This window comes from Alosa pseudoharengus, unplaced genomic scaffold, assembly GCF_046254945.1.
Source record: "Alosa pseudoharengus isolate Yale_2024_CS ecotype anadromous, Long Island Sound unplaced genomic scaffold, YU_APseudo_1.1 YU_APseudo_1.1_scf_13, whole genome shotgun sequence".
In the NCBI taxonomy this organism is placed as follows: domain Eukaryota; kingdom Metazoa; phylum Chordata; class Actinopteri; order Clupeiformes; family Clupeidae; genus Alosa; species Alosa pseudoharengus.
In genome coordinates, this window is record NW_027468598.1 from 4,791,166 (window position 1) to 4,807,773 (window position 16,608).

General features: G+C 41.0%; 1 protein-coding gene and 1 long non-coding RNA gene across 2 annotated transcripts; both read right to left on the bottom strand.

Annotated features, from left to right (window-relative positions):
• Positions 1 to 364: 364 nt before the first annotated feature.
• LOC143121501 (uncharacterized) lies at positions 365 to 2,566 on the bottom strand. The gene is made up of 4 exons (XR_012986503.1): positions 2,486 to 2,566; positions 1,350 to 1,429; positions 1,198 to 1,248; positions 365 to 466 (listed from the first exon to the last, which is right to left on the bottom strand). It is a non-coding gene; the product is annotated as an uncharacterized LOC143121501 (long non-coding RNA).
• Positions 2,567 to 13,217: 10,651 nt separating this feature from the next.
• Positions 13,218 to 15,147, bottom strand: LOC143121051 (uncharacterized). Its single transcript, XM_076281452.1, has 3 exons — positions 15,038 to 15,147; positions 14,049 to 14,144; positions 13,218 to 13,745 (listed from the first exon to the last, which is right to left on the bottom strand). The coding sequence occupies exons 1-3, from the start codon at positions 15,087 to 15,089 to the stop codon at positions 13,663 to 13,665; spliced, it is 231 nt and encodes a 76-aa protein (XP_076137567.1). The 5' UTR covers positions 15,090 to 15,147; the 3' UTR covers positions 13,218 to 13,662.
• Positions 15,148 to 16,608: the final 1,461 nt, after the last annotated feature.

The window sequence follows — 16,608 nt, forward strand, 5'->3', positions numbered from 1 at the left end:
ATATGTTTTTGTTTATTCTCCTTTTTATAATGGACCCATGTGAGGTCTGAGCACATTTCTGTATGAGCTGCAACTCTATCATGTAGATGTCTGTGATGCTGTTGAGTAGCTTATGTTGGGAAATGTGTGATGCAGTGTCTTGAAGTGAAGTACATGCTTAATTGATGTGTCATGTGGGTGTCATGTATGCTGAGTAAGTCTGTAACATGTGACGTGATGAAGTGGCTGGAGTCCAAAACAAATGTCACTTTGGGGACAATAAAGTATAACTTACCTTACACATTGTTAATATCATTGCCATAGAATATTTTAGAATATAAATATATAAATATAATATTGTTCTGCAGGCACCTGTAGGCTTGCTTGTGTTTCTTGGTCTGACATTTCCATTTCCTTTCTTCCCAGACTTTTGACTTTTCCTGGTCGTTCCTCTTGACTCTCTTATATCTTTGTTTTTTGTGACAGTCTAGTGATTAAAAATAAAAATAGAATAAAATAAGTACATGAATAGAAAATCTCATCAGATGGAGCCATATGACCGATTGGGTCTGAATAGGAAAACTCATCAGGCCCTGTAAAACACTCAGGTGCATTCCCAACTGGCCTTTGCACCTCTCTCTCTATCAGTCAGGTGTGAGTGCTTCATCCTGTTTGGGCTGAAATCCCATTCCAGTCTCATCAGTCTCATGTGCTTAAGGCTTCTGTCTGGCCCGTCTGGCCATGAGTCTCACAGTTGCTACCATTTGGCCTGGCAGCTCCTTGCCTTTGCCAGTACTTAGTGAAACAGTTATAAGTGAAATAACTGAGTGCAGCTATATACATACAGTATACAGTAGCCTACACACACACACACTCACACACACACACACACACACACACACACACACAGACACACAGACACACACACACACACACACACACACACACACACACACGCACACATACACACACACACACACTTAATCACTCTCTCTCTCCCCTATCACACTCTCAACATGTTATGTGAGGATTAACAAGTCAGTGGAGGAGAGCCCTCTCACCCTCTCTCTGCACCATCTGTACAGTGCAATGCAATCAGCGTCTGTGCTAAGTGATTACCCCCATTTAGGACAACAAGCATGCACAGGGCAAAGGGGACAGAAGGTGGGGGAGGGAGGGGGATAGTGCTGAGATGTGCCGGCAGGACGTTGAACTCACCGCAGCTCTTTGAAGCTGTTGGTTGGGGGTGTATTCCTCACAGCAGACAAGCTAGGAGCCACAACGGGAGAACAATGATGAGGTCAGAACACTCATCTCCATTCAGCAGCACGTCTGAACAAGTGATACTACAACGTCAGACAAGGTCTCACCTTCAGTGGTCTTGACATTTTTGGGTATAGATTTTCTTGTGATGTCCTGTGGTGTAACTGTGTCACAGAGGGTTCCAGCTCTAATCATAAAAAAAACATATTAAAGCCAACGTTACTTTCCATAAAATACCCCCCCCCCCCACACACACACACACACATACACACACATACACACACACTCACATAGACACCCAGTTGCTTTTAATGATCTTTAATATGTAATCAGGATGAAAATACAATGGGTAAGGATTAGCTATTGAAATATGCCATAGGGGACTCCAATAGACGAGAGTCCTTTTAGTGAAGCACTGCCCTGTCTGCTGAATCAGGGGAAAAATCAGGATCTTCTGTTCAACAGGGAAATCACTTCCCCTTAATGAGTGCTTAGTCCACAGAGCTTAATCATGGAAAGTGCCTGCCTGCCTGCCTGCCTTTGGGAGGCAAATTGATACTGCATTTGCATTTCCCTCCTATTCAGCTTGTCTGTGTACAAAAAAGCTACAAAGCTTGGTAAACAAACATAAAGGGTGTATGCTGTATTCTCATGCTCAGTGTTTGGATCTGAACAGGGTCTGTGTCAGGGTAAGAGTTGCTGAAACACAGGGTCAGTCCCTGCCCTAGTGCCTCATGCTTATACATCCTTAGTACATTAATGTGGATCCTTGATTTAGTTTTACTGTCCTTATGGGATTTGTTATTTCTTTTTATCATCTTGTTTATGTTGTAGTGTATGTTGTGTGTGATGTCTTGAGCTACTTGAATTTCCCCTTGGGGATCAATAAAGTATCTATCTATCTATCTATCTATCTATCTATCGATCGATCTAGCTATCTTGCTGTGATTTGGGCGTGTATAGTGAGGCTCCATTGCAGAATCTGTTTGCTCAGAAAGTCCATCTGTCTCCACATGAGCACATGACAGCCAAGTGCCTTAAGACCCTGCACGCTCCACACTGATGTCTGCCTCCCTCCTCTGGCGCCTCTAAGGAGGATTTGGTGCCATATCCATTCTAGTCTCATCTGGCCACCAATACCTCTGCAATACGGCTTGTGGTTGGCTGCTTGGCACTCTTAAAAGGGTGTGAAGGGAAAAGCTTTACCCCCACCGAAGCCCACACAAATCCTCTGAGCATTTACCTTCATTCTGATTGTTCTTGATGTGGAGTAAATCTTCTGGGTTTCTGGCAGGCAGCCAGAGTGGAGGCCCATTACTGCAGGAGGCATTATCTTCAGGAGGGGGAAAAAAGCAAAACCATTACATTTGGATTTGCTGATGAGTTGCACCATGTCACGTGGGCCCTTAGAGGAAACTGATAAAAATGCATTTGCTGCTCAGACAACAAGTAGGTTACAATGTCTGGCTCTCCTCACAGAAGCTGGATTACCCCACGCTTTATTTTGTGAATGCATTTGTGTAACCTTGTTTGAGAGAGAGTTGTTTTACTTCATCATTGCCTCTCTATTACTTTACTATTGCAGACCCTTTCCTCTGGTCTATATCCACAGCACCAACATAAGTGTATTGTGTGGAATAGAGCAGAAATGAACGCTTATTTTGTGTGTCTGTGCAGTTCTGAGACCAGAGGATTCCTATTGTGCTATTATTCCCATGACATATTTGAATTGCAATGATTACAATGCTTGTTTATTAATAACAATAACTAACTAACCGACTCTTACTGCCTTTCCTCAATTCTAACAAAGTTAGCTTGAATTCACATACCTAGGGATTCATTGTCTGACACAGATTTTGACACCATCCCACTGAAAAAGAAAAATAGATGATACATATCTCTGCAATCATAAAAACAAACATATAGCCAAAAGCTGGAGTTCCCCCTACTGTGAACATGCACATACAGTATAGGGTCTGTTTCTATATGCAGAGAACATTGCATGCCCCTTACAAAGTCTGCTAGAGTCTGCCCTCCCAGCTAAATCAGAGCCACCCTTGGCATTCCCACATGCAGTTTGCAACCTTCCCAAGGTTAACTACCCCATGAAGGTTTGCTGTGATCTGCAAGCAGCGGGAGTCGGAGCAGTCTCGGCCATTGATTTGAAGTGGTTTTAAGTAGATTTTTAAGGGAAGGGGTTTAATCCTTCACTGGGTCACCCTCCCTGTCATGCCAAAAGCTTTTTTGCAGAAAGGAACTTTCAATGGGGATTTCTCGCCATGCTGCTTTTTCACCCCATGTAAGGGCATGATATTTGAGTCAAACAGCTGCTTTCTTCTTAGAAAGATCTGTAAGAGCACTCACATATCTCTGTGACCTCAATAGTGAAAGAGTTGAGGCTGGGATTTTTAAGTGGATGATCTGAATCCACTTAAAATGCTTGCGTGGGGAACATGCACTCAGCCACACTATCATAACTGCCCAAAGCAAATGTTTTTCTTGTGTTTCAACTGCCCAAACGGCTATTCACCAGCAGTCCATTTTAATGAACATAATGCATGCTTTTAGTTTCAAATGAACACTTGGAATTCAGTGGTTCTCTACCTAATGCAGCTTTGCTGCTCCAGCCCATCTCATCCTTAAGAGCACCCGGCTGGGTATAAATAGACAGATGCTTGAAAGCTTATAGTGTAAAGGCTATATAGGATAGAGCAACAGGAATCAAGCAACAGCCTCATCCATAGGTATTATCTCCTACAGGATTGAGGGTCTTTGTGACCATTTTGCTCCCATGGTAAAGAGGGCACCAGACTTTCACTCTCCCATAACCCTGAAGTGTAGAAGCACACTAGACCCAGCTCACCTGGTCTTCTTCCTTGAGGTGCTATTACTGGCATAGGAGAAGTCCTAAAGAAAAAGAACATATGTTTTGTTAACTATCTGCTCTCAAGTTGTAAAACACTTGTTATCATTTTTCACATCAGGTTATGTGAAGGTCAGCTGATTCAGTGTACATTCAGTATGTTGACTTCAAAGGGATGGGAGGAAAACAGTAAAGTATGAGTGAGATGTTGCAAGACAGTTTTCTGACAACTGAACCGTGGCATTCTAATACGGGAGGGATCATACCGTGGAGCTACAGCGACGAGATGCATTCCATTTACTGTGCTCATCCAGCAGGCCAGCATGACTGCGGGATCTGGTGGGGACGCTGTACACCTCTGTGTTACTCGAGTCTTGCACAGCCTCATACAGACTGTCCAGAGAGCCTTCCTGCACAGGACACAAGAGCAAAGGGGTGAGGGGAGGAAAACAGCTGAAAGTATGTTATTGTACAGTATATGAGTTTATGAGTGTCAGTCAGGTGAACTCCACTTCGGGCGAATTGAAGGTGGTGCTAGCATGAATGACTCATAGAGTTACAGTTTCAGGCCACATGAGCATCTGACTTATTTAATTTGCCTCATAAGAGCATACACTCCCTCTCACTGTCACTGTAAATGTCTTTGATTTAAGGAGACAGTCAGTAAATACATTTTCTGAATTTCTACTTATTGTCTGTTCATGCATTGTTCTCCTGAAATTCTTAACTGTGGTAGAGAAGTGGGGAAAGAGGAGGAGGGGAAATCTACACGTTCTCTAGATCCTCTTATTTTCCAGGACATGAACATATTTATCCGAGTGAGGGACATCGGCCTATGTAGCTCACGTGGCTCCACGTAACTTCATTCAGAGGCATACCGATCTTGAAATGGGGCATAACGACTCCCGTGATATTAATCCTGAATCGCAGCAAACAGAGCCAACATCTGTCAGGGGATTGGAGTTTTCACAATGCCATTTCACCACCATGCACATGTTGCCCTCTTTCTATGAAACTCCTGTTATACTCTCACTGATATCTCTCACACACAGACAACATATCACATCATATCAGACAACTATATGTGAAACGCATGCACACCAATGTGATGTGTTGTCATCATGTATTGTTCTGACCAGAAGATATTGTTATGGACGCATAGTACATTACTACACAAATCATCTGTATAGGCAAACAGCAATAGTGAGAAGCAGACACAAGCATGATACATGGAGCTATAACTCCAACCCAGTTTGAGTCTCTTAGTCCTTCCTCTAGTGTTTAGTTTTCCTTTTTCCCCACCTCCTTCTGTCACTCTCTCCTCCTCCACCCTGTCCCCCTCTCTCTTTCTCTCTCTCTCTTTCTCTCCTATTCTACCTGTGTGTTGTGTGGCTGGAGTAGTCTGTGGAGCTGTCAACAGCAGAAAAGTCAAACAAGCAAGAGTTCATCTTACCAGAGAGAAGCAGAAGAGATTCATCCTGACTCGAGAGAAGAGCACGAGAGGGGTCTTCTCCACTAGACCACCAGTTCACACAAACACAAACACAAACACACCCACACACATGCACAAACAACAGGGGCACCGAGCAGACAGCCAACAGCTGCACCCTGTGCTTGAGGCTGCCTGCCACAGATTAATACTGAATGAAATCCCTGCCGTAATCCAATAGATGGCGAGGGACCATCCCCATACGAGACAGATTTCACTATACAGAAGCCCCTCAGCATCGACCACTCATAGCCTGATAACAAGTAAACAAGCCTCAAGCACTACTGAATAAGTCTGATTAACTCCGACATGAGGCCCCTAGGCAAAACACACATAGGAATGGTGGCAAAATAGTCTGAAGGAAAGTTGAACACATGGACAACATGTAGAGCAGTACAGACTGTGACCACAAAACAGGAGATGCCCAAGGGGTGAAATTTATTTTAGTGTAGCCTACAATGAAAGACCGGATTACTGACACATGATTCAAGAAAACTTTCATCTTGATATCACTCAAAAATAGATGATTTGGGTTGATAATGTTTCTCCCAGCATGTAATACAGCAGAGACACATAGACGCTTTAAGAGACATGATGCTCTCTGTCAAAGACTGACCTATTTCCTTGTAGTTCACATAAAAGGCATACTTCAACAAATCTCAGTGCACTATGCATTATTCAGTTGCTGCTAAATGTCTACTGGCTTGTCTGTAGAGCAATTATAATTGCATCAGCCAGAAAAACCCACTCAAATTCCCTCGAATGATAATTCCATCAGGGACTAATTTCCAGGGCAGCTTACTAGTGAATAGATAGATGATAAATCATTTTGGCAAAGTCAGACAGTCACTACATTCCCGAAAAAAAAGAAAAACAAATCTAATTCAGGAAAGAGGAAATCCTGGCAATCGACAAGGGCACCATGTGACCACAGCTCTGCACCCAAATCCTATACTAGAGCATCTACAGTACTAGCTGGTGAGCCGGTTATAGTGTGTCTCTATATGTAATGCTACAGGAAGCACAGCAGCCTTGTTTGTGTGGGCTGGTGAGTGTGTGCATGTGTATGTGTTTGTGTGTATGTGGCTGCCTTTATCTTTGTGTCTGAGTGTCTTAGTATGGTCAGGTGAACACAAGTGGAAACTAAACTGTCCTGAGGCCCACAGACAATGTTATGCACAGATGTGTGTGTGTGTGTGTGTGTGTGTGTGTGTGTGTGTGTGTGTGTGTGTGTGTGTGTGGGTGCGTGTGAGGCGACTTGTGTTTTTGGAGCCCCTCTGAGTTGAGCTTGCCGCTGACAGATGTAGGTCAAGCCTGAGAGACTGAGCAGACAGCAGGACACGGTGTGTGGGCAAAACACACATACACACCGAGACACACTCACATTCAAAAGACACATAGACATACACACAGAGACACACTCACATTCAAAACACACATACACACAGAGACACACTCACATTCAAAAACACACAGACATACACACAGAGACACACTCACATTCAAAAACAAATTGCAATGGAATATGCTGAACAACACAACAGCCAATTAAATAGGAAATTATACGGATGTAACAAATATTATAAGATATGAAAAATATGGATATTGTTAATTACATTTTTTCTCAGTCGCTTTGGTGCTTTTCTCACATCACTATTAACATTTGCACAGCAGTTAGTGCAATTCTCAAAACAATTAGTGCAAACTGCAAAACCTAGTGGATGACCTGCAAAAGCACGTCACTTGCTCAAAATGGATAGTCCATTCCTCAAAAGCAGGTATTCATGTCAATGAAACTGTCAGTGTCATCAAAATGAGAAGTCTTGACACCATCGTTTATGAACAAGATAGTCAAATGGCTTTGTCATGTTTTCATTATGACAGTTCTCTCAGTGTTTTCCAATGCAAAAAAGGTCAGAACTCGGTGACACTACCTGAACATGCTCAAGACAGGACTATACAGCACTTGCACAGCCATTTGAAAACTACAGTAAAGTTATACATTGCTGTAGTTAGGTGAGTAAGTGTGTACAAGACACTGAATACGTACATTTTTTATTGTATGGTCTTTGCAATTCTACAGCATTGTGACAGAATTTGATAACTAGTTCAACAATTTTGTATGTAATGACTCAAGCAATGAAATGAAGACTATTAGTTTTATTGGAAACGACTATTCAGCATTCATAAGTATAGTTCATTTTGACTGACATGACATAAGCAAATGATAATGTTAAAAAACAGCAGATAATTGTATGAAAGCAACTGATACATGTCCAAAAGTATTTGCAATTTGTTTAGAGGAAGGAGAAATTGCTAGTATGATGTGCACAAATGACTAAATGTTGTGGAGGTTGAACTAATAGTTATGAGAATTTTCATTCTGATCTGAAAAAAGCACCAAAGCGACTGAGAAAAACTGTAATACATAATATACCTTACATGCTGTGCATGCATATACCAGTAGTTATTATTTTATGACAAGAACTCTCACATGGTTGAAAACCAGATTGTGCAGCTTTCCAGTTCAACACACTGATACAATACCTCAGGTAATTACCTCAAACACCTTCTCATGTTACTCCAAAAGGTTTACCAGTCCAGACCAAAAGTCCTCTGGGCCAAGTGCTACTTACAGTTTTTCTCGATTGCTTTGACCTGCTTAAGGAAACTGGGATCCACTTGGTCTTCATGAACACTTTGTTTGCACAGCAGAAGTCATCTCTTGCGAATGTGTTGACACATTTTCATTGGGTTCACACATTTTTCACACCCTTTTGCAAAACAGTTAACACGGATGCCATTCAAAAACCCCAAACTCTATTGGTTTTCCTGTGCCAAACAAAAGGAAAACATCTTTTCACAGGTGGTATAGATTCCTTGCATAAATCTGAATCTCTGATACACCTGTGTGAAACTCCTTTGCACAATTCTTCAATCAGCCATCATTCATTATCCATATGAGATGTCATGTCTGTTCTTTGTTGCTATTTATACTGTAGATCTAATGCACATTTAGACAAAGTACTGTATTGCCCATTGGGTGAAGAAAACAGTACAAAAGGTGTTTACTGTACAGTAGGTCTATTACAATGAAAAATAACAAGTTGTAGTTCTATGAAATTTGTCTTGCCTAGGGGTTTAGTGTAGGTCTTACTTGTCAATGACAGTTACATCTTGGGAGGAATGAATAATTTATGTTTTATTCAGAACATTTCGTCTTTTCACAGTTTTTTTTCTGATACCAGAAAAATTAGAAAGAAATGGAACAGACATAGCAAAAATGCTCATTTTGAGAACTAGATTTTGCATTTTGTTGTCCAGTGTGTATAATGATTGATTGAAATCACACCGTGATTTGACGACAGGATGTGTTGTTTGAAGGCAATATTTGCTTTTGCTGCATGTTTTAAGTGTTTTGACAGAGTAACAGCCTTTTGCAAGCAAAATGTGTCATTTTGGCCAGAGTGCTTTTGTTCAGACACGGGTGTTAACTGTTTTGAGAATGTGATGTCAGAGTTGACACAAGCATCAAAACGATCGAGAAAAACTAATAATTTAGATGTGTAGACAGGCTGTCAGGTGGAGAGGAATGTCCTCACAATGTGGGCCATTCCAAATCAGAGCTCCGTCCGGCATAGTCTAGAAGTCCAACAGCATTGTCATACATGTGATACACCGAGGAGGTGAAAAGGGGAAGTTACATACAGTTTGGGGGAAATCCTCTTCAGGCTAGTGTTGTCACTGTGTTGCAAGACAATAATGCTTCAGAGCAGGTCAGCAACAAGGGGAATGCCACAAGCACACCTGCAGACCCTGGTGTGTCATAGGGTATGTGTGTTACTGACCAGTTTATGTTCTTCCCAGAGCATGTGTTGGGAGATAGAATGCTGAAGCTGAATATGATCTGAAGTGTGCAGTATGTAGGCTACTTTGACATCCTGAGAAGGGAAATAAACAAGTTAAGTCATGTTGTTAACAGTTCTGCTAAATAGCTCTCTAAGGTGTGTTTGTTTAAATGAAGACTGGCAGTATTCCTGCCAACCCTTTCAGGTCAACTTTCACCTGCCACCCAGAGGGTAAAATGGCAATCTAGTGTATTGTTACAATGGTCTAAGAAAAAATGGTCTCTTTGCAATCATGTAAGGAGCTCGATTTCTCTGGCCTCAATAGTCTTGTATCTTGGACTATGTGAATTGACCAGTGTTGCCACAGTTACCTTGAAAAAGTAATCTGATTACTGATTACTGATTACTCCTTTAAAAAGTAACTTAGTTACTTTACTGATTACTTGATTTTAAAAGTAACTAAGTTAGATTACAAGTTACTTTATTAGTTACTTTCAGCAGCTGCCGACAACACCCCCAACGCCTCAACATAAAAATGATTGCCAATACTCACTATACTGGAAGTGCATTTTAACAGCAATGTATAGCAGACATCCCAACCTAACCTACATAGATACTGAAATTCAGATGTTTGTTCAATAATGTCTAAGTACACCAAATAAGGAAGGTCTATTGATAGAAATTGTTATAGTAAAATATGTAGATTTTTTTTCATTTAGCCTTGGCAACTAGCCATCTTGTAGCCTATAGGCCTGAGTAATATACAAATGAAATTACACTTGTTAAACTCACCTCAACAAGTCTTTTGCAATCATTTAACCTGCCGTGAGTAATGCTAAAGTCGCTGTTACAAACAGTGCAGTGTGCAAGATTATCATTATGTTTTAATCTTTTGAGACAATTGGGTACACTTTTGTGTAGTCTGATGTGAAATGGGTCTTAAATCTTCCTTTTTGAGGGGCACTGACGCTGCCATGACGCTTCTGTTCCTAGATACACTGACTGAACTGATTAATTATGTTTGGGAGAAAAGAGATATAAAGCACTTACACTGAAAACTGATTGGTTGATTTAGCAAAACAGACCAGGATGCTCTCTGTCTTGGATGCGCTTCAGGCACAAACGCACCACTCCTCTCTCTCTCCGTTGTGTGCGCATTAAGCTATGCACACGCGATTTGAAGCAAAGATTCTAGAATCTTTGATTTGAAGTCCGGTCTGGCATGCGCGCCCTTGTTCGCTCTAGGTTCCGGGAGATTTTATGTAATTTGCGGGCGTCAGGAAGCCGCTATCAATATGTGGGAGACTCCCAAAACTTCGGGAGACTTGGGATGTCTAGCTAGACAGCACTTTGTCGCCAGCACAGAATGTAGAATGTACCTTAATGTTGTCATGTTTAGCTGACACAAACTCAAAGTAATGACTGATGAAATGTGCATCTCTCTCTCTCCCTCCATTGTTGTTTACGTTTGTGTCGCTGCACGTGAATTGTCCTCATGCTGAAAACGTGAGCATAGCCTACATGACATTAATCCCCAAGACAAGAAGAAAGCAAAGAATATATCTTTTTATTAAGGAAAATTACAAAAATAGTAACGCACAGTAATTTAGATAAGTTTAATCTGATTACTGGTTTGTAAATAGTAGCGCGTTAGATTACTCATTACTGAAAAAAGTGGTCAAAATAGACTTACGCGTTACTGGCATCACTGGAATTGACAAGTAGAAGTGATGCGGCTACCAAGGTTCAGAGTGAGGTGTGTGTTACTCTTTCCTCCACTGTTTCCAGTAAGAGTCCTGATCAAATACAGGCCTACTACAGCATCCTCTCTTCTGGGACGGAGTCCTGATCAAATACAGGCCTACTACAGCATCCTCTCTTCTGGGACGGAGCCTCAGCTGTCCTCACTGTCATTCTGTTCAGTGTTGCTGATCCTGCCAGCTGGTGCCATGAGTTTGAAAGCAGGAGTGTGAGGAGTCGTCAGCAAATCCTTGATCTCTTTAATATGGGACTGGCTCTGATGGAAAAGGAAATAAGTGAAGCAGTGGAAGATTAATACACATCTGACCCATATTCCACAGTTTGGTTATGACTGTGAGCAGCACAGCGATTCCAACCAGGGAAAAGTCATTTGTGAAATTATATAACATTACAGATCCTATGGAGATTTATGTGTAAGACCCATGAATGGCATTTGACCTGACTTCAGATGCATCACCGCAACATCTACATTCATATCGAGGTCAGCTGCCCTTTTGGGTTTTTAAATCTGAGAAAGATAACTCAAATAAGGGAGCTTGGTATATTTTTATATGTGTGGGAGGTTGAAGCAATATGTTTGTTGAGACTCACATCCCCATGTTAAGTGTATTATTATACCTTTGTGTGTGTGTGCGAGTATGTTTGATGACATTTACTTCTCTATTTGTTTAGGGATTTACAGTAGATAATCCAGTTGCTCCAGATGTATGGGGTGTTGCCACACTGTCAGTGTTGCTGATCCTGCCAGCCGGTGCCATGAGTCTGAGAGCAGGAGTGTGAGGAGAAGCCCTCTCCCTCTCTCTCCCACCCCCCCCCCTCTCTCTCTCTCTCCCCCTCTCTCTCTCTTTCTCTCTCTCTCTCTCCCTCTCTCTCTCCCTCTCTCTCTCTCTCTGTAAGGAGGTGTGGGTAGGAAAGCTGTTCTTATCACAGCGTTCACCAGACATAACAAAATAACATGCCTGACCTGATTACAGTAATGATATAATAGTCAGATTGACAGCATTTTGAAACAGGTCTAAGCTGTAATTATGTGACATAATGATTTATTCTGTGTAAGTAAAAGCATGACCAGAACCTGTGGTGATCTTGTATTTTAATCTCACCTGATGCATTCACCTTAAAGGGATCGCTCGCCAATGCAATTGGTCGGCATTAATCAAACTTTTTGTTAATTACTGTAACTTGGACCTGGTGCTCCCCACTTCCTGCTTTTCCTGCTTATTCTGAAGTGTGTCCTTTATTGTATAACCCTGCACGTGCTACCAGCTGTTTTATCCTCAAACTAGGGCCTAGAATATTAAAGGTTTCCTTTGTGTGGCATCACAAACTTCTGTAACACTTTACAGTAAGGGTACATGACTTATCATGAATTCATGCATTTATTAATTTATGATTTATGCATTACGTCATTCCTTTATATCTTATAAATCATCAGGAATTTACATGAGTTCATAGTCTGTCATTAATGACCTCATGCATGAACGGTAGGTCCATCATTGTGATTTATGATTTCTTAAGCATGATCTTCATGATTACATGTATGTCAGGTTAATTACTCATGAGTTCATCATGTTTGTGTCCCCTCAACTAAAGTTTGAACAATGGCATGTGTTTAGAGAACTGCACAAGTTGTCTTCAAATCAGAATTTGAGTAGTGATGACTACATTTTTTGCAGAAAAAGAAATCATCATGATCATTCTTAATAAATCATAAATCATAATGATGTGCTCATCATACTTAATGCTTTAGTTGATGTGTTGTTCATGTATGAGGTCATAAATTACAGACTATGAACTCATGTAAATTCGTGATGATTATTGAGATATTAAGGAATGAAGTAATATGTAAATCATGAATCAATTCATGCATGAATTCATGATAATTCATGTACCCTTACCGTAAAGGTAACACCAAGGGTTTGATACACAAAGAGCACATTAAAGTCTGCTATATGACAGCAAATAATGGTAGACTACAAGAAATTATCCACTGAAATAAAAACAAGACACAGCATTTATATGTAATGTTTTAATCCAATTTTACTGATGAGAGCTTTAAGACGTTATTGTGTATATTGCACAAATGTAACATAATTAAGCCCACTAGACATTTGTCTATATCCATTACTTAAAGCATGTGTGTGTCTGTGTGTGTGTCACTGTGTCTGTGTCTGTGATAGTTATGTGAGAAAGCATGTAGAATATTTGTGTGTTGTGATATTTAAATGTCATGCATATTTTTGATTTTTGTGTGTGAGTGTGACTAAGTGTGTGTACCGGTATGTGTAGGTCTTAGTGCTAGTTTGTGAAAGCATAATTATACATTAGCCTGTGTTTCTTATGTGTTCATCTGTGTTCAATGGGTGTATGTGTGTGTGTGTGTGTGTGTGTGTGTGTGTGTGTGTGTGTGTGTGTGTGTGTGTGTGTGTAATTGCAGCTGCAGGAGGGCTCCAAGCTGATCATCCACACAGGTCAGTCATGCAGCAGTGTGTGTTGTAACCAGGTGTGCAGATCTCCTCACATGTTCTGGTCAACACATCCGCTGTAATACAGAACACTGGTAAGGCAGAGAACCCAGGGAACCCCCCAAACCCTAGAATGCCTGCTCTGGAATGGGTTCCGTCCTCATCAGGGTTACTGGGAGAAACAACTCCAGTGCTCTCCTCATTGATACACATGCAAAGTGTCAGTTAAGGCAGAGAATGTCTCATGGACCAGTGATGATAGGACAAGGCCAAGAGCATGTAGATGCATTAATTCAAGTTGAGAAAACAGAAATGCTTGTAGCCAAGATAGACGGCTGTGTTAGCAACAGGACTGTTAAAGCCATCTGTGGCATACTCACGAGTGGAGACAGTTTTGCAGAAGTTACTCTCTGCCGGACATTCTGTCACAGTTTTGCAATCTCCATTCACACAAGTGTAGCATCTCAGAGTGTTCACTGTGGAGGACAGAGGCCAGGAGGTCAGATTCACAGAATAATGACTATTACGATAAACAATTACAATCAACTACTCAACAGGCACTTCTATTTGACAGAATGAGCAGACGTTTGCATTCCATTAACAATACATTAGGTCCATGAGAGTAAATTGATTGAACACATCAAGTGCATAACTTCCATGAAAATCAGTCATGTATGATATGTTCAGTAGATTACTTGAGATAATAACTTTAGATGAATTGATTAGACAAGCATGCTTTTGAAGTAGGTATAGTCATTCCTGACTCGCCAACATTTTATATAATGATCTAGTCAGACGAGTTTGATCTCTATCCAACAGCTTTAGGAATTGTTTATTATACACCTTCTTATTTGGCATGAGCAAGCCTCTATAAAACAAACAGCAACCAAAAAGTGATGCTAGATCACATCAATCAAAAATCACAAAGATCATAATGATGAAATAAAATTAATTAAAGACTACAGCATAACAGATGCTCTATGACAGATGTGATATTTACAGGTTATGCAATGCGTGTACATTTTTACTTTTGGTTTTGATATCCCTTATGTTGTTCATGAAAAAAAGCAAATCCAGCGCTAGCTGTCCCGTCATTGTGCTGTGTCATCATTCATCAACAGCAGTGTGACACTGTTTTCTGAATGCCGACAGTAGTGATATTGAAAACTTTTATAATAGCTTTAAGCTTTCTACAATTTCAGAAGATTGTTTGAGAGAGCACACATTTATTTAATTAATTCATCTATTCAATATTCTTAACACTGATGAAGTTGACCAATGGCAAATAATACGCTGGATTATTTACATTTCTTATCGATATCTCTATGATTAGAGAGGAGTGGCATGCAAATCAGACTGGTCATCTCACCTGTTGTGATGCACAGAAGCCCGAGAACCAGAGTGCAGAGGAAGATCTTCATGTTGTCAGCAGTTCAGGTGACACCTACTGAGATCTCACAAGGAGCCGCTGCCTTTATACATCCACAGGATCTCAGCCCTCACACCTGACCGGCCGACACACAAAAGATGAAATGTTGCTCTGCAAGCATCAGATGACAACAGGAACAACAGGTTCACCTTTCATGCAATTAGGTTGGTATGTTATGCAGTATTTTGAAAGAGACTGAAACCGAAACTGATTTATTTATTGGGAAAGATATGTGTGAACAATCTGTGGTACAGTAGCGTTTGATAAACGTGTTTGATAAACATTTTATCCAGCAACTGGGTTTCTAGTCAACAATATGGAATAACCTATTCCATTGAAATCCAACTTTACACATGCATGCAGACTGATTGTATTTTTATTCAATAGAATCTAAGAAAGACAATGTCATGCTATTCCCAAGGGTCAGCTGTGAATTTATAGATATGTTTTGTGAAGACACATCCCAATAAGTACAGGCTAGCCCTGCCTACAGCAGCAAGGCAGGAAAGACTGACCTTGAGGAATATGAAATGATGTGAAGTGAAAAGTCTTTTTGGTTTTGTAACTGGTCTAATGACACATTAACACTTCACTTATCTGTACACCAAAAGACACAGACACAGGAATGAACAGATTAGGCCAGGAACCTTTAAAAGACAGCACCCTCTAGTGGGACAAAGGTGCACTCATCAAGCAAAACAGTGCAGCAGCTATCGTACCATAGCTGGCATGTGGAAATGCTGTAGAGGTGCACCGACATGGAATTTTAGGGCCAATAATGATAACTGTAACATAGTAACACAATAATGATTTTTATGGCCGATACAATACCCATAATATTACTCTTGAACATTTTTTTTGAAAAGTGATCATCATTTTATCACAGTAATTGTACTTACCACCAAATGATGGACAGAACTCAATAGTCCTCAATGGTATAGCAGTCAACAAAATAGCAGCAGCCTAGCCCTATGTGTGGCACTTTTTTGGCCAGCTCCTGGCCCTAGGCCTTTTGAGATATCCACACCGTTCCAACTCTAAAACATTGGATCAACGTTCAACGCATCCTATTTCGTCAATTTGGACCTAGGTGGATTTTAGCCGTATCTTTGATTTTAGTGAAAGCGAAACTAAAGTTTCACAGGTCACAAATGTTGTCCAATCTTCACGAAACTTGACGTACATGATCTTTAGACACAAAAGTATTACTTCGAAATTATTCACCCATCACAGCCAATCGAAATCAGTCGCGAAGCCGCCAGGCAGGAAGTGAGTTCATATCTCAGCAAGGCTTTGATGTATGAAGTCCGTGGCCTACTGGTTAGCGCTTCGGACTTGTAACCGGAGGGTTGCCGGTTTGAACCCCGACCAGTAGGCACGGCTCAAGTGAACCTTGAGCAAGGCATCTAACCCCTTACTGCTCCCCGAGCGCCGCTGTTGTTGCAGGCAGCTCACTGCGCCGGGATTAGTGTGTGCTTCACCTCACTGTGTGCTGAGTGTGTTTCACTAAT